This window comes from Agelaius phoeniceus, chromosome 9 (assembly GCF_051311805.1).
Source record: "Agelaius phoeniceus isolate bAgePho1 chromosome 9, bAgePho1.hap1, whole genome shotgun sequence".
In the NCBI taxonomy this organism is placed as follows: Eukaryota; Metazoa; Chordata; class Aves; order Passeriformes; family Icteridae; genus Agelaius; species Agelaius phoeniceus.
In genome coordinates, this window is record NC_135273.1 from 8788751 (window position 1) to 8813434 (window position 24684).

Consider the following 24684-nt stretch of genomic DNA (forward strand, 5'->3'; position numbering starts at 1 on the left):
AAGACTTTTTTCACAGAGCTCTACTGTTATCCTCAAATTCAAACCCCATACTAGTCCCAGCCAGGGAGCTTCATCCAAGTGGGAATTACCCCCCAATAGTTTCAGTATCTCCGAGGGAAGCGCCTGTTGTTGTTACCAGATTGGGGTCCCGAGACTTTCCACGCAGTGCTTGTGTGCAATGTGTGGCTGTAGCTCAGCAAGTCACACAGACATTTCTACAAGCTCTACTACTACAAGTTTCTACCTAAATAGGAACCTACATAGTTATCCCGTGCAGACCAGCCCGGGTACAGCTGCATGTGAAGCTGTCGCTCCTTCCTTGCTAGTTCATAGTATTTCGCTTGCTCTTCTCTGGATAACGCGTGCCACTGGGGTGGAGAAAAGACAAAAAAGACAAAATAAAAAGCACTAGTGGTTGGGGGTTTTTTAAGCATGTTAACAGCAAAGTGTGTTATTTATACATATAGCTACAGTTAGAATCGATTTTCATAAAAAAAGAGATAAAAACAGATGATCTGGCATTGGCATGCTGACATTCGTATTTTATTTACAGCTCTAGATTATAACTGCAGTTAAATCAACTGAACCACAACTAATCATTTACATGCACTCAACCCCTTTGTCTCCTGTTGAGAGAGGAGAATTAAGAAATCTAAACAAAAACAGACAGCAGGGGAGATGGTCCAGAAGCTGAACCACTCATTCTGAGCCAGAACTCAGTTCCAGCTTTGGAGGTGTCTCCCCCACTGTCACTTCCTCTCCTCTTCTAGCTCTCACAGGTGCTAATACTGGTACTGTACTCAAAGGTTTTTCATTTCCCATTTACTTTTCTGCCTATCTTAGGCCAAAATAAAAATCTTAAGATTTTTTCATCAACCAGTCATGGAAATGATACTGAAATAACACCACTATTAATCAATTCCTCCTCTTCCCCATGAATGACCCCACTGGCAAGAAGTGCCTGAGAAAACTAAAAAAAACAAATCAAGGCCTTTGGTTTAGCAATTCCCCTATTCATTTTCACAATGGCAGGAAAACACAGTGATTCAGAAAGTGTGAATCCAACCAAGTTTCAGGCCCTGCTTGTGCCTGTCCCTTGTTACCTACCCTTCGACCGAGGATTTGGTTGATGGCTGCGCTCTCTTTCAATGTGCATTCTGCTACAACTTTTGCTCTCATTTCCTTCATATACAACATAAATGCATTAAGAGGTTTCTTTATGTGTGGCTTCTTTTTCTCTTCTTCTTTTTTGGAGTCCTGATGTTTTCTGAAGAGCAAAGATAGAACAGACAGAGACCTCACAGTGAGAACCCCTTGTGAGTTTATTAAATTAATCCCCTCAATTTCTCTAGCATTAATCTCTAGGAAGAGGACCAGAAGGTTCTCTAGACCCTTCACCCTGGCTGCTGTATGGCAACAGTCTTAAAACCAGTATAAGAAAACTCACTTCATGTTTATGCAACATCACCAAGTACCCTCTGAGCCCCTACAAGGATCTTGGAAGGACATGGGCTCCAGAAAAATGGGCTCAGAGGGAGAGCTTGAGCATCACAGTAGAGGAAATAATTACACCTCTTTATCAGTGGGCTCTCATCAGTTCAAACCTAAACTTGATACCAGCCCTCTGCAGCTTTGAAGAAGCCATTTATACTTAGTGGTGCATCTGTTATCTCAAGGCTTCTAACTAGACACTGAGTAATAGAGAAACTGGTCAAGAAACTTGAATCTCAATCAAGAAAATTCCACTTCCTTGTTGAAACAGGTGAAATTAGTAACTACTTGCCTATGACATTTCACAGCAAAAACATCACAAACCCAAGCCTTTTTACAAGCCACACATGCTTTGAGTATCCCAAAGAGAAGACAGGGGAAGCAACAACTTACGAGCTGTGGAGTGAGCCGACGTCGCTCTGGGAAGATTCCTGTTTGACTGTTGGTGTGACTATGGCCGGATGAGGAATTCCAGTTGTGTGTAAACTATGGTGTGGCGGGACCATGTGTGGAGGAAACCTAGAGGAGAGAAAGCTGTGTAAATTGTCAGAATAAAAATGAATGAATGGGGAGGGATGTGTACACACATTTAAAAAAAAAAAAAAAAAAACCAACTGGCATATAACAAGCACATGACAGCTAGACAAAGCATATGAAAGCTGGCAGCATTAATTAGCAATAAATTAAACATAATGACTCTTCTAATGTCATTAAAGCCAATCTTCCCCTTCATTATCATTACTGACACGAGACATCATGATTTTTAACATTAACAAAAGGCGAATTCAACTGGATGAACTTGCATGAAGGTGGAATTTCAGCTACCTGAAACAAAATCCACCAGTCCATTTCTTTGCTGAGAAATTATGTGTGGCAGCCAAGGAATCAATTTTTATAGTTTTGAATCATGTTGTGAATTTAGGATGACATCTTTTATTCTATATTGACAGCAAAATAAAATATTAATGCCAACACATTCTAGATGCATTTTTGATAATACTTATAGACGTCTCATTAGCTACATTTTGTTGATGGAGCAAAAGAAAATATTTATTTGTGTCTAATAAATCTCTGAGCCATACTGCTTTAACAGAAGGTGGAAGATTGTGGAATTTTTGATCCATTAAAGTAACCTAGAAAGGCTTTAACAATCTAGCCTTTCTAAAGAGAAAAAAATGTTGTCAGCTTTATGGTTTATGGTCATATACATGGACAGATCCCAGTCCTGCAAGTGGATTCAGAGGGATATGCAATCCTTCTGCATGAATCTAATTGCTTTGTCGGGATCACAGCACAAACATGGCACAATCGTTCAGACTTTTTATATTTTATGAAATATAAAATAAATTAACAAAATTCTCAATGAACAAAAATGAACAAAATTCTCAAAAGCAGGATTGACTTATATCATTGTTTCTCAACAATCTCAGAAAGGCTTTGCAGTAAATAAAGAAAGCACAGCATGACTGACTGCCTTCCCCCACTGAAGTCAACAAGTTTCCAAGGAATGGGTTCTAGCCTAAAATTATGTTTCAGAAGTAGCTTTCCTCAAAATGCCAAAATTAAAGTGATCTGGCAAGGGCTTTTCTCACTGCAAATCCCCACTCTTATCCCAGATTTTGAACAATCTGATCCAACTAAAATAACCCAAGATTATGGAACACTCAATGGGATAAATAATTATTTCTTCTATCATCAATATACAACAATTTTTTCCTATACAAAGGATTTAAAGTGGGGTGATATAGCATGGATATCATCGTGTATAAGCATCAGAAATATAGTGGAGTTATCTTTTTCTCTCCCCTCGGATAAATTCCAATACCAAGCTTAACAATCCCATCCCCTGTGATTGCCTAGACATTCTCTGCACTCACAAGATGACACAGAAGTACTTTCATGAACAAGAGCACTGTCCACTACAAGCTCTGAGGATCTTTTGTCTATCAGCTGGTAGTACTCAGGGTGATTAGACAGAACTATTTTGTCTTTGAAGGCAGTGGTGGGAAGAGCAAGGACTCACAGGGAGAATGTGAAATTGTTCAAGTTGTAGAGAATTGCAGTTCTTCATGAACAAAGGCACGGAGAGAAGGGAGGCAGGAAGGTGGGATGGCAAGGGAAGAGGAGAATGGGCAGCAAAATGGTCATTCCTACTTCTGCTAAAGACTCACGGACACAAATCGCCAAGTGGGTTGTCCAAGTGCCTTCCCACTCTCTGACAAAAGTAGCTGGGAGAGAAGCACACATTTGAGGATATGCTTTGGTTCATGGCAGGTCAGAACAGAAGACAATGTCGAGGCTGCAAAGGAGACTGGCATCCTTGTCCCAGTTCTGCCACAGAACTGCTTACCATCAGCAAGATACAAACTGGGCCTTTGTATTACTTTTTTCTGTTCTTTCTCTACTTCCACGTGTATGTATTTTGATTGGACATATCTAAAATTTGTTCACAAAGCACCTGGGACCTCCAGACATGGTACAGTGCAAATAAAAACTGGCAGTATGAGCTGGATTTTTTTAAAAAATAACTAACAAACATGATCAAAAATAAAAACAGTGGTAAAAAACTGACCTTGCTGAACACAGTCTAAGCACAGTGATAAAAGGTTGAGGCACATCCTATCAAGGGACTGTCCTAGGCAAGACCCAGTGTTTCAGAGAGGACTATGCTGCTGGGGCTGGCTAGGCAAGAGACAAAGGGACAATGAAGGATGAAGATGGAGATGAAAAGCCTTCCTTCAGAGAGCAGGCAGGAAGAACTCTGCTGGTCTGACATGAGGGCTCAGCGTGAAGTGCAGTGGGCATGTACCAGCAGGGAGAAAATCTAAGTGCAGAGCACAGCATGCCCACATTGTGTGAAAGCCTGAAGGATGGCAAAGCCTCCACTGACCTCAGCTGGGATATTTTACTCACTGGGCTCTAACCTCCAGAGACAGCAGCCTTCATCAACAGGCAGCTGCAGCTCAGTGGTTATTTTCAGGGTTGCAGTTTCCATGAGGAAGTGCTGTGTTCATTACCAATGACCATTCACTTTTTCATACTGAATCTGTCCAATTCACAAGGCTGCCTATTGGACTTACACACCCCTTCCTATATATTAGGGCTATAAAAACATGCTCCAGAACCCAAAATTGCTCCCACAATCCCATGGACTTCCATTGGTGGGATGAGGGTTCACCCCAAGATCTGAGTGCCTGCTCATTTCCACGCAGACAGCCACTCAAGTGGCAATATGAGCAGGGGAAGGGTGTTAATTTTTAACTTCCTGGCTACGCTCCAACTTCAGTAATTACATTCAGCAAAAGTGAATTTCCCCTGAAATTTCAATTACAGAAGGTATTTTCCACTGCCACCACTTAACTGCTCTGCAGTGTTTGTCTGGTGTAATTCTGCTAAATTATTTCCTGATTTCCTCTCACAGCAGTTGTTTTTTTCATAGTGGGTCCACTGTTTGCCCATCACTCAGTTAGCCCTGTCTCCTTTTACCCTAAAGGCATATTGCAGAGGGGTAATGAGGGATCAAGAAGTCTTACAGGCATACTACAGGCATACAACCTGAGTGTGGCAAGGCTACATGCAACAACTAAGAGTTGTAACTGGTTAAAGACACTACCTTAACAGTCTAAACCATTTATGAAAAATCACTCTAAGTCACCCATTAACCTTTTATAAACTATTCATAAGCACACTTAAACTAATAAACAGCAATTTCTAAGCTTAGGGAACTAAAGGTTGGGAAGCACTACAGGCCCCAAAGATCTACACCATAATGCTGGCAAAGATGGGAACTATTTCTGAAGGCAGGCTCTGGAAAATTGTGGATGGAGGGGTGAGGTTTGAGATCTGTGCTGACTTCAGTGCTGGGGCCCAGCCAGCACAGCAAATGCAAGATTTGCAGCAGGGGCTTGCAGCAGGGCCCTGCAGGGCAGTTGCCCAGGGCCAGCACGTCTGGAGGCCAGCATGGGCACCAATCTCCTGACCACACCAGACACCTGGGCAAGGGCTGTCCCCCTGCTGAGCCCAGGCTGACACAGGAAAACATACATGAAACCACATATGAGAGCACAGAGCGTGTTCCCATCTAGGGGAAACCAGAGGAGAAGTTTCTGGGCTGAAACAAAGGGTAAACACCTAAAATCAATTCATCCCCCTGCACGTGTGCCCGAGCACGTGCGCACGTACGGGCTTCTGTCAGAGACAAAAAGAAAGGCTCCCTGTGTATGTGCACACCCCTCACCTTCGCCTAAGACATTCACCAGATTTTTTTTCTCTAGACAAGTATTCCATGAATTGCAATAAACAGCCTAAAAATTCTAAGCAGCTCATTATATACTACTGTCTCCTTTTATGGCTCCAAGCCAGAATATAATGATGAGTCTTAACTTGTTAAGGACAACTAATTTTTTGTTCCTGGCTGTCTCAGGGGCTTCTCTCTTACTCACTCTCACTTTACTTCACTGTTGACATGTTTCTGTTAACTGGATGTCATCTGCCTGCCTTGATTTTATGCACAAGCAGTGGGATGCATTTTTCTGTGCAACAATTCTGCTTTGAGTTGCATTAGATTTGTCATTATTCTCTCATTTTCCCCTTGCACTTGTAACATTTCATCTATTCCTGCCTTATTTTTTGAGCCACGGTGCACCCACATTATGGTTTATACATGATCTTGCTCCCTTTGAAGCCGGCAGATTTCAGAGCCAGCCCTCGTCAGGAGAAGTGCCTGCTACCAATTTAGCAGGCTGAGGGCCCCGAGCTCCAACAACTCAATCTAAAGGGGGTCACAGGGTGGCACAAGCGAGTGTCAGCAAGTGCTGTTTAATTGCCAATCTAGGCTTCTCCATGGTGTTTAAAGTATAATGACCCATCACTTAATTCTGAGAAGTCCTGGCCCTGCTGCTGAATGGAATGAATATCAAAGGATGTGCTAGAACAGGGCAAGGAGCCTACATTTCCTATAACTGCCATAAGTATAATAGACCTCTACTTCTGTCGTCCCATTACCACAATAATGTATTTAATTTGCTGTGTACTCTTTTTAACTAGATACCTTTCATAAAGTCTATCTTGGGAATATAGCCCCCCCTGCTTCCACATCTCCCCCCTCCCTCAAATGACTAGCCTCTCTAATAATAATTAAACTAAATCAAGCTCTACTTTGCCTCACACCATGCCTGCAAGTCTTTTATAGATATTAAAAAAGATTAAATAGGGGGAGGGAACCATTGTTTAAATTTGCAGCTCTCTCCCCAGCCTAGTATTTTTTTCTGTTCTGGGACTACCCTTTTTTTTTTTTAAAGTTGATTTTCCAGTTATCTATTTGCTGGACCAGCATTTTAATTTAAATTTTTAGGTTTTTGTTTACTTATCTAAAGCACACATCACACTGTTTTCCCACCCATTCATTCACAAGCCCTAGGTACTGATTTCCACTTCTCAATGAGGTGTGCTTCCCCCCAGCCCTCACCAGTCTTTTCCTCCTTAGATCATCTATGCACCAGTGCTCACATATTAAACTGCAGAGATGGAGAGGAAGGGACAGAGCAGAGAAGAGATGTGGAACCTTGCTATGTAATGCATGCTAATTTAATTATGTGCCATCATCAAAATGGATTAGCTGTTTCAGCCCATCAGGAAAGTCTAAACTTCCACCGATTTAATTAACCAGGCTGAAAATCAGATGAACAGAAAATAAAACTATCATTAGGAGCAATTACTGATTACTTAAACATAGTGCTGCCAACCAGTTTGTAAATAAAACTAGCAGCCCCTGGAAAATTAGATGGAATTAATTGGAGGTAGGGAGGGGGAGAAATATATACTTCTAAAGCTTTTGAGGGTCAGGCAGGCCCTTTTATGTTGACTATTAGTGTTTGGAGCTTTGGGAGGGGAAAACAGCACAATAACCTTCCTCCCAACCCTGCTGAAGAGCAGTCCTCCTCCCTCCTGAGCCTCCCTCCTGTGCACTCAGTGCTGCTCTGGCTGGTGGCCACCGAGAAAGCAAAGGCTATCACGACTTCTCATCCCTGCTTTTTCAACATTACACTCTCCCAGCTCTTTCATTTAGTTTGGCTTTTAAAGGTGGCTTCTCACTCCTCCACCTCTGCCTCTAAGGCAAATGCTTGAGGCCCAATGACAGCTTTAGGACACCACCTTCTCCTCACATGGGAAGGTAGCCCTCGCCCTTTCCTCCACCCCACCAAAAAGCTAAGGATGGATGTTTAACTGAAGTGCTTTCAGGAATCTGCTGGCTAGATGAAATGCTCTCCTACAGAGAGTGGGAGGAGGAGCTACATTTGCTCTTGATTTAGGACCTCAGTATTTGAACTCACCTTGACATGGAAGCATTGACGGTCAGAGCTGTTGGGTAGGGGTGGCGGAAACCCCCTGTCGTGATTGGGTACACTGGCTGACCTTGCCTGGCAAAAAGGAAGGGAGAGAGAGAATGAGAGAAAGGAAAAAAGGGCTTAAAAAAAAAAAAAAAGAACAACAAAAAACTTCTCTCTGCACAGTAAGCTTTATTCTCATTTGATCAGAACAAAAATCTTGGGGATTGTACAGCAAGGATCAAAGGAAAGAAACACAGAACAATTTGAATGCCATAAATCTGATAGGAATGGCTAATTAAATTTTATAACCTCTGCTTATGTCAATAGAGACCCTCTCCCCAAGCTGAAACTAGGTGTTTTGTTGTAATAATTAAAGGCGAAGTCTCGCTTGCTTTAATGGAGCCATCACACTAATTGAGGGCTACACATCCAAAGGAAAACAATAATGAATGTAAATTTATACCAAAATAAAGTACAGTGAATCAAAGGACTTCAGTTGCGCTTTGGGCCTCTTTCGGTATTTAGATCTCGGTGAGAAAACATTAAATTAACAGAGCTTAATTTGTAGCCTTTTGTCAGATTAACAAGTGTTGACAAGAGTTACCGGGGGAGAGTCCCCAAGAAGTATTGTGGGTAACCAATAGACAATCACACCTCATTACAATAATTAAAAAATACAGCAACATGCAAAACAGCATCCTCATGAAAGACACACAACTTTTTCTGATGGAGGTTTGTCTGTGCTGGCTAGCTCGTTTCATCTGTCCTTCAAATACATCATCTGACTGGGCAGGATGCTTTTGGAGCGGGTACTATGCAAGAAACATGCAGGGCAGTGGAGGACAGATGGGTTGGGAAGTTGATGGTGAAGTGCAAGTGGCAAGGAGAGGGGAAATTAAAAACTTGGGTTACTTCTGTGAAGCTGGCCATGCTACTCTCCTAGAGCAAAAGCCAATGTGATGGTGTCACCTCTCAACAAAAACCACTGGGAGAAGCTGTAAGAGCTGTGGGTAGGCTCTAAGCGCACCATGGTGTTGACTTGTTCTGAAGCAGTGGGCATGGCAGAGCTGTCCAGAGACAGAGGTGGCCATTAGCACCTGTCTGGTGAAACTGGCCACACGTGGCATCATTCATGTGCTTTGGCAGCCATGGCATGAGGTGCAAGGAGGACAAACCTGTGTCTGCACAATACAGACACACACATGAGCAATGGGGTACAGGTCAGGGACAGTGAAGAGTTTCTTCCCTTCACTCTCATGTCTTTCATGTCACTGACTTTTGGCACTGGCTGAGTGTATTTGTTTGAAACGTTGAGGCTGCTGCTGTGCAAATTTGAGCTAAGGAGCTCACATGCAGTCTACAATTGTTCAGGGTGTCCTTTGGAAAAGGTAAATCACCACAAACAGGAGGAATTTCAGATTTCAGGGAGCAATGCTTTGGGTTTTACTTCTGCTTATGATGTGCTCTTTTGGAGAAGCAACATTCAGCAGAGAGGTGATGGACATGCTTCACCCTCAGGGTGGGGGAACCTCTATCCAAAATAGCTGCATGACCACCACAAGGAAGGACAGCCTGCAAAATGGCCAGAAGCTCCACCTCTCCTGCATCAACACTTTTGTGCTTGAGAAAGGTCTCCAAGGCCTCTGATGCCACCACCTCTCCTCGCCCAAGACCTGGGGATATGCAGTGACCTCCTGCCCTGCCCTGCTCTCCTGTGGGGTATCAACTCCAGTTCCTCACGGAGGAACTTGTGGAGAGGTATTTTAGCAGAGTTGGCCAAACAACCTCAAGCAGGAGCAAACTATTTTGAACTTTGGGCAATTCATTTCTATAAGAAAATATGATCACCCCAAAACAGAGGAGGCCTGTTACGTGAGAAAAACTGGGTAAAGTCTTGATTTATCATGCAGAGAACTGTTGTATCCAGCAATACAAATGGATTTTATAAACATTTAAATCAAATATACTATACAAAATACTTAGGCAGTGCTTAAGTATATTATAAACCTATTGAGAGATGGCAACATAAATAAAAGAAAATAAGGACTTGATTACTGCTGGGAGCCTCATACCCAGCAAGGCTGTGCAAGTGGGATCTCAGGAGTTGAAAATGAATCCAAACCCCAAACTAACTTTCCACTTCTTTTTTCTTAACCAGTTTTAAAGTAAACTAATTCCTTTTTCTTGTTTAAAATTCCATTCCTTAGATGCCAATTGCCAACTGCCCAGCCACATCTCAACTAGGAATGCTACTCATGGCCGATGTAAAGCTCTACTGTTTCATAAGAAAAACAAAAGGGTTTTCAACAGACAAGGCAAATGAAACTTAAAATTGCAAATTTGTAGTGAGGATGGCCCTAGTAAAAACAAAAAAACCAAGGGTCTGTGAGAACCACCCTGAGTCCCCAGAAAACCAAATCTGAGAAAAACTCATGCAGTGCAGTGTAAGGGCAATAACAAGAAAAGGACATTTCTGCAGAAGGGTTTAAAAATTCATGCTTCATGAGCTGTCAGCTGGTTAGGATGACATGTAAAGCTGTGTCCAACTGCTCAGGTTTGTTTATGACCACATGACCTGGCATATATTTTAATTAACCTCCATGAGGTGGGTAAATTCACAACACAGTGAAGTAGCAGTTGGCAAACAAACTCATCCCAGTGCACACACATACATACACACACACAAACATATTTTTACATAAATTTTACATATTAGAAAAAGAAAAAAAGAAATTAAAAAAATGGAACTCCTTACTGTGGTACTAACCATCCTAGCGGATGGGGGATTTGTCCTACAGTGCCTGGTGATAATGGATAATAAGGAGATATATCTGGAGGATGTGGAGGCCTTGGAATTCCTATAGAAGAGGAACATAAAGCACCATCAGTATTGAAATATGGAAATAAATGACATATAAAGAAAAAATGCACGTTTCTAAATTTCTATCAAATTACTTTTATTACAGTATTTGTGACTTCACTTAGGGTTTTCAAAGGCTTTTTCACATTCTCATTTTTTAAACAAGAAAAAATGATGTTATTCACTCCCTCAGTCACCTCTCCAGCCAGAGATAATTATTTTTGTTACTTAGAATTTAGCAGTCTCAGAAACAATTTTGATGTGATGCTGTACTAGATTTTCTCTTAAATGCTCAACACAAAGATGGACCCTGCAACAGCTTCATGGTTATTTTAGTTTCAAAGTCAGCCAAAAGACCCCAGGCCCTACCCATGTGGTGACTAGGTACTCAATAACATGGCATTATTCCAAAGTAATCTCCAGAACAAGTTTAAAAGTCATTAAAATTGCAAACGATGTTTGCTTTTGAGCAAACCTAGGAAAACTTTTCTGAAACCAGGAGTGGAGGTGAGGACCCCTGGAAATGCTTGGTAAAACCAGGGGCAGATGTTGAAGGTGTGCAGGGGAGGACAGAGAGCCCACCCATCCTCTCTGTACTGAGGTACAGTTCCTACCCAGAAAGCAGAAACCAGCTCCAGATCCAAGCCTTAAATATTAAGGCTCCTTACCTTAAGAGCAAATAGGAATTACTCAGAGGAGTAAGGGTTACAAAGCTGGGTCTTTCAATTAACAAGCCAGGGCACAATTACACAGCAGAAACAAAATTAAAACAGAGAGCATTAAAAAGAAGGGGTACTGTATTCAGGGCTAAAAACTACTTTTTAAGTCACTTGGGAAGCTTTTAATCTCTAAATTAAATCTCCTTGTGTGACATTTTCAAGCAGACATTGCTTTTTCTCCATTACAAAACCCAAACAGATTAACTGGGCTTTAACCATCCAGTGAGCTATTTGCACACTTGAAAGAATGTTCACAGAAGAAAAGTAAACAGTCTACAGACGTTAATCATATGTTTTACGATAACCATTTAAAAGCTATTCCCTGTACTGCCATTATTTAAATGAGAGGTTGACTATGCCATTCACTTGCAATATCCAGGGATGGTGAGATGGATTCCTTTCAAGCCATGTGAAGTCAGCATTAAGCACAATTAAAAGGGGGCCCCAGTTGAAGCATATCGAGTGACAACTAGCTAATGCACAGTCTCATTCAAGGGCTGGAGTTTAGATAAATTATCTGCATAAGTTAGGGCTGACACAGAGTGACTCCTTTGACATGAATTCTGTTTCTGATGAACTTCACAATTAACTAAATGGGGTTTGGATTAACAAAACCAAAAACCACTGTCACTAGGAACTCGGCACAGCCTGGAGAAAGAAGATTGACACTGTTTGACTTCTTTGGGACCTCAGGTTAAAAAGGGACTCTTAAAAAGTTAGAATAACATGTAAATTCTACTCTGTAACACCAATAAATCTAGTCAGGATTTTACGTGGTGCTCTATATTCAAGCAGAGTGCCCTTCAGGCTGAACTTAGAGTTGGGTAGACTTACATTGGGGAAAAGAATTGCAAGTGTAAAGCTGGAGCTTAGTTACAGTGGATGAAAATTCAACATTATAGAAGAAAAATGGCTGAACTCCTGACACAGAAACAATGGGATTTGGGGAATTAAAAGAGATTCATTTTGAAACCGGTCATGACCCACCACCTTTAAAATTCCAGCTGCAATTTTGTAAGTGCAGATCACAGAATGTACATGTTTAATTCTCTGGGTCGTGCATGCAAACCAAGCACTGGTAGATTGAACTACCAGGTGGGGTATCATGCTTGCAAAGAAACACACCTGCAAGCGACCCCACACATGCAACTCTGGTGTCACCCTGCAGAAGCTCTATGAAAATTCACCCAGTAGGTTTCCTTCTGAAGTCTAATTGGCTTAAAAAGAAAGTATTTTGTCTGGCTTTGACATTTTACATGCCCCCTTTGGTGCTCCAGCATGGGAAATCCATTCTCCCGCACTCCTCTCCCCTAATGTGCAAAAAGGGAAGATTCACCCACTCCCTCCCAAAAGAAACCCCAAAATACTTCCCACCTACCTGTTTTGGGGTCTACGTCAGCTGGTAAGTGTGGAGGAGGGTTTCCTGGTGTGAAGTGCTCATTGCTGTATGTGATAAGCGGCGTAAGAGGGTGTACATGGTGTGGGTGCTGCACAACTGGCACTTTGTTAGACTGTCAAGAGAAAAAGGTTGACACTGTTAGAGCAGTGCTGGGCATCCCCCCACTACAGCATGAGGTACAACACACAAAAAATCTGAGTAGCCAGGATTTCAATGTGATCCTCAGACTTTTCCAGATTCCTTCTTGGCGTCACCCTTGCAGTTTTCCCACCCTCTTGCTTAAAACCTCCTCACACACTTTCCCTGCTGTTGAGGTTCTTTAATCTTTTTGACCTGTCATGCTCCTGTATGGAGCAACAGCAATTCTTTAAAATTTTTCCTTTTTCTTTTATAATCTTGTGCTTCACCTCCAAGATGCAGGCAGACTTCTCAGTGAGGGGCTGAGAGAGCCCCCCATTTAATTAGCAAGAGACCCAAATGCTCAATGACCTGTAGGTCTTTTCCTCTCCCCTTCCTGTCCTCACTCTCAGTTCTGCATTTTACTGCTCATTGCAAATACTCCAGATAAAAAGCCTTTGTAGTGCTGGAGTATTCCCTTCATCAGCAAGCATTAAGCTGACAAGCGATCACCTGCATATTTTATATATATATTTTAGAAGAGCTGATTAATTATCAATTCATCAGAGAGCGCTAATAAATGGAAACTGGATACTGATTAATTAGGCTACTAAAATATTCAGCTATATAAATAATGGCAAAACCCCCCAGATAAAGCCATTGAAATTAACACTCTTGTAGGGGGAATAATCACGTAGATATCATGAGATTTTCCCCATCACATTCCTAGCTCTGGGGGAAAAAAAATATTTTTCTCAACAACAATTTAAAAAAAAAATTAAAAAGGAGTGAATGAATGAAAGAAAAAGGCAGACTGAACTGTAACTTACCCTTACAAGATCACAAAGAAAAAATTAAGCTGAAACCAGCTGAACCGCTGGACCATTTACTGCGAGTAATCCAATTGCAAAAAACCCTATTCCCCATAGAGGATTTTCACTAAAATCCTACAACAGGGACATTTAACCAGATTAGGTACCAGCAAAGATAAAGAGGCTGGTATTAGATGATGAATGGATTAGAGTCAGGTTTCATTTTAGAATGTGTCTTCATTTCCTTTTATTACTTTAAGTAAGGAACAACTTGCATTAACATCAAGTAAAAGGAATCACATTAAAATAAAGTAGTGATACCATGGTGGCCACGATAGCGCCGCTGCTGTTCAGGGTCTGCCAGCACTCTCCTGCTCACCCTCCTGCTCCAGCACAGCTCCGAGCCCACTGCTCACTCCCCAGCACCCCCAAACACACACACACGCCCTCACCGTGCCACCTTAGACAAGCTATTGCTATCATCTGATCTGGCTTCCAATGCTCTGAGCTTCCCTTAAAAGCATTTCAAAAATAATTCAGTTATTCTTTGGGAATGAGCTTGTAGACTGCGGGGAAGGAAGAGGGAAGACAAACTGGGAGCAAGGAAGAAGAGAAACATCTGTCTTCCCTGAATGAACAAGAAGTCACTCCACCATGCTTTGGCTAAATGAAGCCCCTTTGGCTCCCCCAGCCCCAGCCCCTGCCATAAGTGGCAATTTGGGCTCACTGCTTTGACAACTGCAGGAAAAATTGTGCATCCAAAAGAAGCCAGACAAGGGCTGCACCTGTGCTTCCCACAAGTTCTCCTGTGTTCTTCACCATGTTCATCTCTTTCTGCACCCTTACATGGGATGATTCCTCTCCACCACCAAGCACTTGGCACAGGGGACTCCCCTGTCAAGTGGCCACCACGCAGGAAAGAACGTGGTCACAACAGCCAATGCTATGATTAGCAGCAGGTTGTGCTGGCTGGGCCGTGGGTCAGATCTGCCAGCTGAACAGCCTAGGACAACTTTTGGCCACACGGATCCATAATGGTTTCACATCAGGAGGAGATATGAGAATTTGGCTCTCCAAGTTCAAAAAGCCAAAGGAGATGCTCTAACCCAAAATCTGTTCTCTTTCAAGTGAACCAACCCAAGCAGTGAAAGTAACTGAAGGCTTTGGTAAGGGTTTCATCTAACAAATTATATTTCACACCATACAAAGTAGCAGGCATCTGCTCAACAACACATGACATTACAAGCCAAATGACCAGTTGATGAGGTTCACAAAAATGATCATTTCCAATAAGAGCTATTTTTTCTGGCCAAGAATTGTGTGAACTCCTGCTGTTCAGTGACCCACAATGTGGGCCCATTTATTGAAGAAGTTAATACATGCTGTAGCTTTGTGCCCTCCCAGCTCTATCTGCACATCATTGTAAACCTCACCCAGACCCTGACAGACATTAAGTGCTGTCTTTCACAGAGAGCTTATTTTCACAGAAACTGGAGCTGGTTAGCTAAAAAAATAAGTAGAATAACATTAGAGGGTCAGACTTAAGCTGACAAACAAGAAACAACATGTGAGAGGAAAGCTAGATTGACATGGCTCCATCACCAGAGCCAGATGTACCATAGGGGGTTACATGTCAACTGTGGGAAACCACCACTCTTTGCTTTGATATACCAAGACCGCCCACAATATCTCCACAAAACAGAACAACTGCTAAATTATCATGTATTTCACTTAACATGTTTCAGAGATAAATAAAAAGCAAAAGGAAAAACAAATAAAAATCAACAATTAAGAGCTTGAATCTTAAGTCTGTAAATTTTTCCCCTGGTAAGTAATTTTTGTTTGGGTTACTACCATGCACTCATATACAGGTGCAAGGGTAGGATTCTCTTGTGACACTGATGATGCTGGGGCAGAGGTGGGGGGAGAATGTGCCAGAGGAAAGGGAGAAACTGTCATATACATGCTCAAAAACATGCTCTCTGGAACAGAGGAGTGTGATCCACTTCCCAGAGAGTCAGTCTGCCTCTGTACCACTACCCAGGGACAGGTTTCCATTCTGTTTTGCACTGTTTAGCACACACTGGGGAAAGGGACCATAACTCCCCTCAGAACAGCACACACAATTTGCAAGCCAAGCTAAACATGCATAATATGCTAAACAAGCTGCTCTTTAAAAGTATCATTCCTGAAGTTAACTAAGCTTCCTTGGAAAAGAAAAATAAAGGACAATCTGGGAAAGAGCAGGATTAATCCTGCAGATGCATCTTCCTTTGAAGTCAATGGGAGCTCTGCCTGAGTTACAAGTGTGGTCCTAACCCCATCCACTGGCAATGAAAGGTAAACCACAGAAGCCATCAATAGGAGACAGCCATTAGATGACTTTAGACATCCCCCTGCAAAAGGCAACGTTCTCCAATATACATTTGTGAGCACTTTATCAAGGGCACTTTTAAGCTAAGAGCCACTGTGAGATGCAGGCGTTTCTCTGGCAAGTTGAAGAGCTCCATTTATGGCTCTGTCAGGCATGGGAAGGGGAGCTGCACTGGTACACACAGATCAGCATCAGGGCATGTGCTGACAGGACTGGAACAAGTGGAGATTTCCAGAGAGAAATCCCAACACCTAAGAAGTACCAAGCCCTCTGCTGATAAATCACCCCTCTCCATTGAAAGCTGAGGTCTCATATGCTAGGTTACAGGGCATGGTAAAGAATTGCAAAAAGGCAAGAGAAGTTTGCTTTTCTTGGTAACTGCTGCCTGAAGCAACCAGAAGAAACTGTCCCCATAGGGGCTCTACTACTAAACCTCTCTATATGAATTTGAAATGCTTCTGGGAGTGCTTAAACACAGATCAGTTTAAACAATAATGGAGCTCTAGAACAAAAAAAATTCCCGCACCAAAACCACAACAAATTTTGGACTGATAAATGTTTGAAAGGAGTACTGAGATCCATTTAGACTAAGTTCTGATAGGTGCCTTTAGGGAACAAAAAAACCTATCTGAACTTCAGATTTAAACTGCAGGGGATTGTGTGTATAAATTGCTGTGTATTAGTCTTTGTTGCATGGTAAGGACATTTCATTAACAGGATGAAAGATGCTTCTATGCGTATACAGTCCAATTTAATACACCCCACTGATGAATACTCCCCATTTATTGAAGAAGTTAATACATGCTGTATAAATCAATAGTTCCTAAGTCTCTGAAAGCAACATAGGACTTGCATAAGATGAAACATTGTATTGTTGAGCACACAAAGAGAAACCAACCTCTAAACAGGAAGAGTTTACGACGGCAATTTCTGCTTGCAAATTCATGGCTTGTTTGGCTTTGGCAATAAAACCACAGTATCATATCAACTCCGAGTCAGAAAAAAAAACATGCCAGAGACACCAGAGGATGTCCTCACCAGGATAATGTGGGGTTAGTAAAGGCAGGTCTGCACAAAAGCCACCCAGGCTGAAAACAAGCCATCATGCCATGTCAGCATGGCAGCGGCCAAAGCCTCTGGCCTCTGACCCCTTTCCATGCATCCCGAGGGCAGGGGAGGCTCCTGCACCAACCCAGCCTGAAACTCCAGTAGCTGCCAGCATAGCCCATGTAGCTGCAGCCCTTTCCCTGGCCTGGGTGGCCTTTGAAATGTCCTTCAAGCCCTGGGAGGTGCTGCAGCCCACCGGGCACCCCTCCACCACCCGTGACCAGGAGGGACTGAGCAGGTGCTCACACCCAGAGCCCAGAGCCCTGGCCCCTTCCTCCACGATCAGAGGAATGAGAGCTCTCCATCCTCCTTAAAACCTATTAATCAAGAGACACTGAAAACAAATGGAGCTAGAGCTCCGCCTGTCTTTTTGCCATGTCCTCCTCTTCCCCACTGCTCTCCTTTTCTGCTGAAGAAAGATGGGCCCTGAAAGTGCTTTTATGAGCCAGTACAATACAATAAAACAAAAGCAGCACAGAAGAGGGTTTGTCAGCCTCTTCCCCTCCTCCAGGGTGGATGCAGGTCGACAGTGGTCTTGAATTAGTAGGCCCTCCTGGAGTTGCTCCCCGGGCTTAGCAAGGAGTACCATTCAATACCAGTTCACATTAAAAATGTGTTTCTCTGTATTTTCCTGCTGATGCTTTTGCAGTTTTGCTGACTGTGGCCAGCGAAATGCTATCAGATGCTCCTGAACTGCTCTGCAGTTCCAAAGATACTTATAAAAGGAGTTTCTTTTTTTCCTAGAGGCTGATCTCTCCCTGATTCTTCTTAGGAATGACATCCTTACACCCCCTCACCACCCTGACACCCCACACAAATCAGGAAATTAAATCGCAAATAAAGGCAAATCCCAAAATATTGCTGCAAATATTGAAATACTTTTCCACTTCCAGCAGAGTCACCACCACCCAAAGCAGAGCATCTGTAAGCACCACTACAGGTCTGGGGATCACCCACATCAGTAGCCACTCTGGGTGGCACCCCAAACTACACCAGGGAAAATGCACACCATTTAGGTTAACTGAGAAGCTAAAGCCAACTAAACCCACCAGCTATATGTAACTTGGTACTCATCCCCTTCCCAAGCATAAAAATTCAACACGAGTGATGAAGCATTTCCTGAAAAATATCAAAGATTTAATTTCACCCAGCCCTGTACAGCTTGTGAAGTCACAGTTTATTTTTTTAAGGATGCTTTCACACCTGACTAAGCATTCCTGAAAACTACTTCCCCTTGCTCCTTTATGGCTGATACAGTGGCCTGAGCCCTTTCTCAGTTTAATGTAGCTGATTCCTGCCTAAGGTCCTGCCCTAAGCTAACTGCCCATTGTAGCAGGAGACAAGGCCTCCATTGATAATCACAACTCACCCTGCTAGAAAAAGGCTCATTTTCTTCTTTCACACAAATGATGACAGGAGCACTGACAACCATGTGCTGGGACAATGCCCTCCCCAGGCAGAGCCTTAAAAAATAACCCCGAAACCCCTGCAACAAGCCCCTCTGCGCTATCCTTAATATAAAAATAAAATAAAATAAAATAAAATAAAATAAAATAAAATAAAATAAAATAAAATAAATGGGGACACACACACAAACACACTTTTGCAGCCTTCTGTTTCTTCCCCTTCCCCCCCTGACCACTTCCCAGGCCACCGAGTGCCTACCTGCTCCTGCAAGAACTGCTGGCTTTCAATAAAACCCCATGGTCTATTAGCAGTCTCTCAGACAAAACCACTAAATCAGCTTCCTGCCCCTAAGTGTCCAGCAATTCATTCATGAAAAGAATAATTTTGGTTTTTTCCCCCCTTTAACTTAGATGAAGTGTCCCCTGAATATTGGAGAGCTAAGCCACCGTGCTTGACATTTTTCCACATCCTTCCTGTCAGGGTGCGAAGGTACTGAGGGGAGGGGGTGGGGAAATGAGGATTTAAGATGTTCAGGAAATTTCCACTTAATTTCGCCGAAAGGCAATTATGTGAAATGATCTGGTGACAATTAGCATACGCCAAATCCTCTAGTGTACAAGGGGAAGGACTGGGGTTTAGCTATCTAATTACCGCCTGTTAGTTCCGATGCAGGAGGATAAAACACACTAGTAGTAAAACATTATTAAGTGTGCTCACGCTCTGCTTTCAAAGCTGTTGTGGGCTGTAAGATTATTGCTATGGTATTTGGAGTGGGGTTTTGTTTTTGGTTTGTTTTTTTTTTTTTTTTTAGCAAAAGAAAGAAATTTGGGGTTTTAAATACAAGTTAAGTGCTGTAGTCTTGGACAACGTGGTGTTACTCCAATGTCACGTCAGACCCAAACAAGCACCTGCTACACAAGTCTATAATTTGAGATCCTTCAGCAACACTGGAATTACATTTACAGCAGATAGATTTTACCTTATTTATTCTCTTAAGGCTTCACTGAGAAAGAGAAAGCACTCTGCTCACCTGCTCTGCCTCACCTCAGCATATGAATTCACACAGCAGTTACATCATCTATAGCCCAGAACTGTGGCCTGCATGCATCCAGGCAAGCCTTACACTGAGTATCGACATTAGAGATTATTTGATCAACAGGTGGACTTTCCCATACCAATAGGACAGGGTAGTGCTCAGTCCCTTCCAGTTTCAGGTAATAAAGCACCCATATTTATTTCTGCTATTACAAAAGGAGAGGCAGTTTCTTCCCCAATGTGACAAATACTCGGTGCTTTCTCTGCAGACTTTAGTTAATTTTAATTATTAGACAGATACCATCTCTGCAGAGCAGGCAAGCCTTCATTCATTCTAACAAGGCAAAAAAGCAAAAACACTCAGCATATATTACATTAAAACTGAAAAACACTTTTTTGCTAAGCCATACCAGTACAAGGTGTGCTGGATGCACAACCACTAAGCATAGAGATGGGTGAAACCAAAGCAGGTCTTTGGGAAATGGTCCTGAACACAAATAGGGTAGGAAGGGGAGAGGCACAAAGCAATAATACAAGCACAAAAATTAAGAGAAGATGAGAAGCAGAGAAAAAGCAAACATAAGCAAAGTAGTGCTTATAATTGCCCCGACAGACCTTGCTCCATGCTTTTATGTGAATACCTAGTCATGCAATTTGATTTACTGTCCAACAGCCTCTGAAATGCTTCATTATAAACAGCTTTAATTCTTGCTTATAAACCATTTATTTCAGCACTAGACAGACATATATACTGTAGGAGAAACAGCTCCTGATTTTTATTAGGGTATCTGTGATTTCTGTCTATAGCAAGAACTTAAATGTGGGGCTGTTAAAAAACTACAAGAAATGAATGAAAATTAGCATGTATGCCTACGCCTTCTTGTACTTGGCAATTTCAGTAATAACAGCATTATTAAAAAACTACCATGCACATACATGCCTTAAGATATGATGGCAAGTTTTCAGAACAGCTTTTTAAAATGCAGCATTCACAGCGGACTGTGCTCAACACCGATATGCAACACATGCAGCAAATGCATATTAAATTCTTTAACAAATAACAAGGCTCTAAAAACTGTTTTCATTTTTTATATGCTAAAAACATTACATGCTGCACAATTAACTGATGCAATTAAGTAAATCCAGACCAATTATTTCTTGCATAAATTCAAAAAAGCTTCTGTAAAAACGTTATGTTAAATGCACATCACAACTGAAACACCTTGCAAGTATTTCAGAAGAAAAGTAACAGGCACATTTACACAGTGCTGTCAGGCCTTTTGCCCCAAGTCCCAGTAAAAAAAAATTCTCTAAAGGTATAATGTTTGTGAGATCTCACCACCAGTCTTGTAAAACCTGCATATGCAACAACACGCAGTGAAAGAAGAAACATTTAAATAACTGTCCATTTAGATTAATTATTTTAGACAAAATCTACAGAATTTTATCCCTTGCTTTATATAAGAAAAGGCAAATAAATCAAGTAAGCTAATCAGGCAAAGGTACCACAAAGTACTGAAATTATAGAAATCCTCCTCCTGGATAAAGTCACTCTGCAAGCAAGTCTGGCAGAGTTAGAAAAGGAAACAGCAGAAACTCAAGACTTCCACAAAACCAACAGTGAAAATGTGATGCATTGTAGAATTCTCCAATAAGTTTCTATTTTCTGTGGGCAAATAAGGGTAATACACAAAACAGGCTGAGGGGTAGCTTTACTTTCTGCAATATATAATAATAGGAGAAAGAAAGCCTCATGGACTTCTGACAGCAAACACAGAACCACTGTATTAAAACATGTGTTACCTCATATTTATCAGCATTCAATCTGATTTTTCATACTCCTTTATCCCTGGGTAAAATAATTATTATGCAGTGTCCCTAAAATTTTCCCCTTTCACACTACAGCTGAGCTTTCTGAAGAACTCAGAAAATTTAACTGTCAACCAAACACAGGATCAAAAGCACCCAATAAATAGTACTATGTAGGATTTTTAATAATTAAAACAAAAAATCTCGTTTCGTGTATGAGAAGAGTTAAACCATTCCATCTCCAAACCCCCTTAAATGTAACATATGTGCCCTGCTACAAACCAACTTTTCTTCCTTTAAGAAAAAAAAACCCCAAAACCCAAACATTTTTACCTTCATGGTTTCAGAGTTTAGGAAATATCGTACTGAACTGAAGAAAGCTTTGAAGTGGCCCCCTCCGCCCCAAAGGAAAAAAAGAGAAGAAAAGCTAGTGATGTCATGGTCACTGTGTGAGTGCCTGACTGCAGATGTAACACAGCCCTACACGCGCTCACACTTCTCCCTCGCTGCTAACCATTGTTCAGCAGCCAGGAATCAGCCCCCGAAACCTGCTGCACACCAGGCTCTGAAACACCGCCCCGCCAACACACCCCGATCCCACCCTGGATGCACCAGGAAAAAACAAAATCCCATTTCCCCCCCTCCCGCCCCCCCAAGCAAACCCCAAACCCGGGCGGAGGGAAGGGCGCAGAGGAGGAGTGCAACAACTGTCCCGCTGCTGCGCCACTGTGTCGCGACAGCGGCTCTGCCGCGCGCTCCTCGCCACTGCCGTCAAATTCAGTGGCATCGAAAAGTCGCGCTTCCCCCTACTAGAAAAGACGATTACCATAAAATAAATAAATAAAAACAATGTAGCTAACAAAGGTCACAGCTGGAGATGCTTGCTTGGTTTCTCACGCTCCCCCCCACCCCTCCCCATTTTTTTTTTTTGATTCCACACAGGAAGAAAGGGAAGGAGAGGGAGAGAGGAGGAGAGGGAGAGAAGTCACATCAGAAGTTCAATGGTCAAGACGGAAAGCGCGCACGCAGAAAGTGCTACTCACCCAGCAATTCAAATTGAGATGCCAGCAGCCGAACTGCTGGAAGAGAGAGAACCCAGAGGCAAGCGCTCCTCCTTTACCACTCAAATCTTCCATTCCCACTAAAATTGCATCCCTCGGGTACATAACAGCTTTGTCTTTCCTTCTGTTAACCTCAAAAACTTTTTTTCTTTACTGTCTAGATGCCAATTGTGCTGGCTTTGTATTATTTTCCTTGCAGCTTTTCTCTCTCTTTTTCTTTCCCCGCTCCCCCCCTTCACTTAAAGTACTGGAAAAGCTGTCTTAAAAGATCAAGATGTCTCCAGTTTTTTGGCCTGGTGTTTTCTGAATGCTCAAAATCCACTGTCATGTTGGCTGTGAGAAGTGTCTTATTTCTAAATTGTCGGCTGCAGTTATCAAAATTTAGAGAAGCCTCCTGTCTTTTCCAATATAGCACTTTACCATCATCCTTCCAGGGAGTGGGGAAAAGACTTTCTCCCCCCCCTACCCCCCCCCGCCCCCCCCACGCAGGTATGTCTGTTCACAAGAGCTAAAAAGCAGTTACTTTGGAAATCAATGACAATGCTACTCCAAGCCAGGTTGCGCAGGTATTACTAAGTACAGCAAGGAAACGCCGGCCGGCCGTGAGGGAGCATGATCAGTTAAGTGTAGCAAGCAGTCACTTTATCTGCAAGATTGTCAAATCCTTCAAAACAAATTTCTTAGGGGGAGAGCTGTAAGGAAAGTGTATTTTCTTGTCATTGTAACACTGAGGTGACATTTGGCAGACCTTTACCATTAGCTCTGTTCTCTCCCCCTCCTCCCTTTTCGTTTAGTATTTAATATTTCTGTAAAACACCGACCTACTGCAACAGGGATGCAAGAGGAACTTTGAGATATGGTGCCCTGGTTACTGTATTTTCCCAAGCTGCTCCTAAATGAGAATTAACAGAGGCACCTGAGAGCATTGCTGAACTGAGCAAGGGTAAAGCCTTCTGCCCTGTGCCTTGCTCTTGCCTATGAGCACTACAGGATGCCCACTTCCGAAATCTGAGCTGACTATCACGGGCATCCGAGTTTGCCAAGAGTCAATCTCTCATCTCCTTTTTATCCTTTCCCTCAAAGTTATAAAGTAGTTACCCTGCAACAAGGTAAAAAGCCAAAAAGGATGGTTTAAAGGGAAACAATTTGGAAAAGGTGGCTGCGTTGTTCCCCTCCTCACTTTCTAAGCAAATTTGTCAACACTGATGGATGCTGCACGCACAGGGAGCGATCGCCATGTGGGACAGATGCTGCTGCAGACGAGGCACTGAAGGAGACCAGTTGCAAACACTTGTCTTCCCCACGCACATCTGGGTGATCACACCAACGAGTTCTCTCCCCCCTCGCCCCCAAAGAATGAAACAACAGGACCAAATAAATATAGGGGTAAAAATAAAACTGTTTCAAGAGGGCAGACCTTGAGTTCATCCAAGTTTGCCTTTTAAGTGGCAGTTTAATCTGCGGGGGCTACGGGCTAAACAAAATATAACAAATGACAACGAAACACAAACTGGTACCCAGGCCCCAGGGAAAAAAAAAAGAAGAGGAGCAGAAGAAGTAAACGGAGGAAAATCTGTGCAGTCTCTGTCCGCCGGAGCCCTGTCCCTGGTCCTCTCCCTGCGCTGCTCTGGCCTTCGCGTGTGCAGTGTCAGCCAGCAACCTCTAAGGCCCTTAATACCAAAACAAAACCCCACGATTTCCCTTTACACGGCAATAACAAAAGCAACGAGGCTCCAGTTTGACAAGTAAAAAGCCCCAACAACACGGCAGCTAATTGCCTTCCCTCCCTCTATTCACAGCAGCCACCACACTCCAGCGGCTGCCTTTGTCCCACGTGCGGTTCCCGGGGCTGCTGACGGACAGTTCCCCACCATTTACCAACAATAACTTGGAAAAGTGCAGCCAACGGGACGGGGAACTCGGAATTCGGGATTGCCGGCTCTTCCCGAAAGATGAGCAGCACATGGGATGGAGATGCTGAGCTCCCTATTCCCATGCCCCCCCAAACACCCCCCAGAACCAGTTCCTGCGAGATGCAAGTTCTCCCCCGGCCGTGGCCGATTCCCCGGGGCCGTCAGGGAAGAGCAGCGCGGAGCGGGGCGGCCGAGGGCGGCGGGAGGCGCGCGGGGGGCCTGGGGGAGGCAGCCCCTGCCCCGCGCCCTGC

General features: G+C 42.9%; 1 protein-coding gene across 19 annotated transcripts in view; it reads right to left on the reverse strand.

The window, feature by feature from the left end:
* The window catches only part of TCF7L2 (transcription factor 7 like 2), a 172203-nt gene that overhangs the window by 14284 nt on the left and 133235 nt on the right, over window positions 1–24684 (reverse strand). For 8 of the 19 annotated variants that reach the window (XM_077182862.1, XM_077182860.1, XM_077182856.1 and 5 more), the window contains 6 exons: window positions 12778–12910; window positions 10576–10678; window positions 7824–7910; window positions 1885–2025; window positions 1108–1267; window positions 261–368 (listed from right to left, as the gene is read on the reverse strand). In XM_077182862.1, coding sequence (XP_077038977.1) covers window positions 261–368; window positions 1108–1267; window positions 1885–2025; window positions 7824–7910; window positions 10576–10678; window positions 12778–12910 — 732 coding nt within the window. Of the gene's footprint in view, window positions 1–260; window positions 369–1107; window positions 1268–1884; window positions 2026–7823; window positions 7911–10575; window positions 10679–12777; window positions 12911–22502; window positions 22626–24684 lie in introns of those variants that run through there. The other 11 variants (XM_077182875.1, XM_077182861.1, XM_077182858.1 and 8 more) reach the window with 4 other exon arrangements.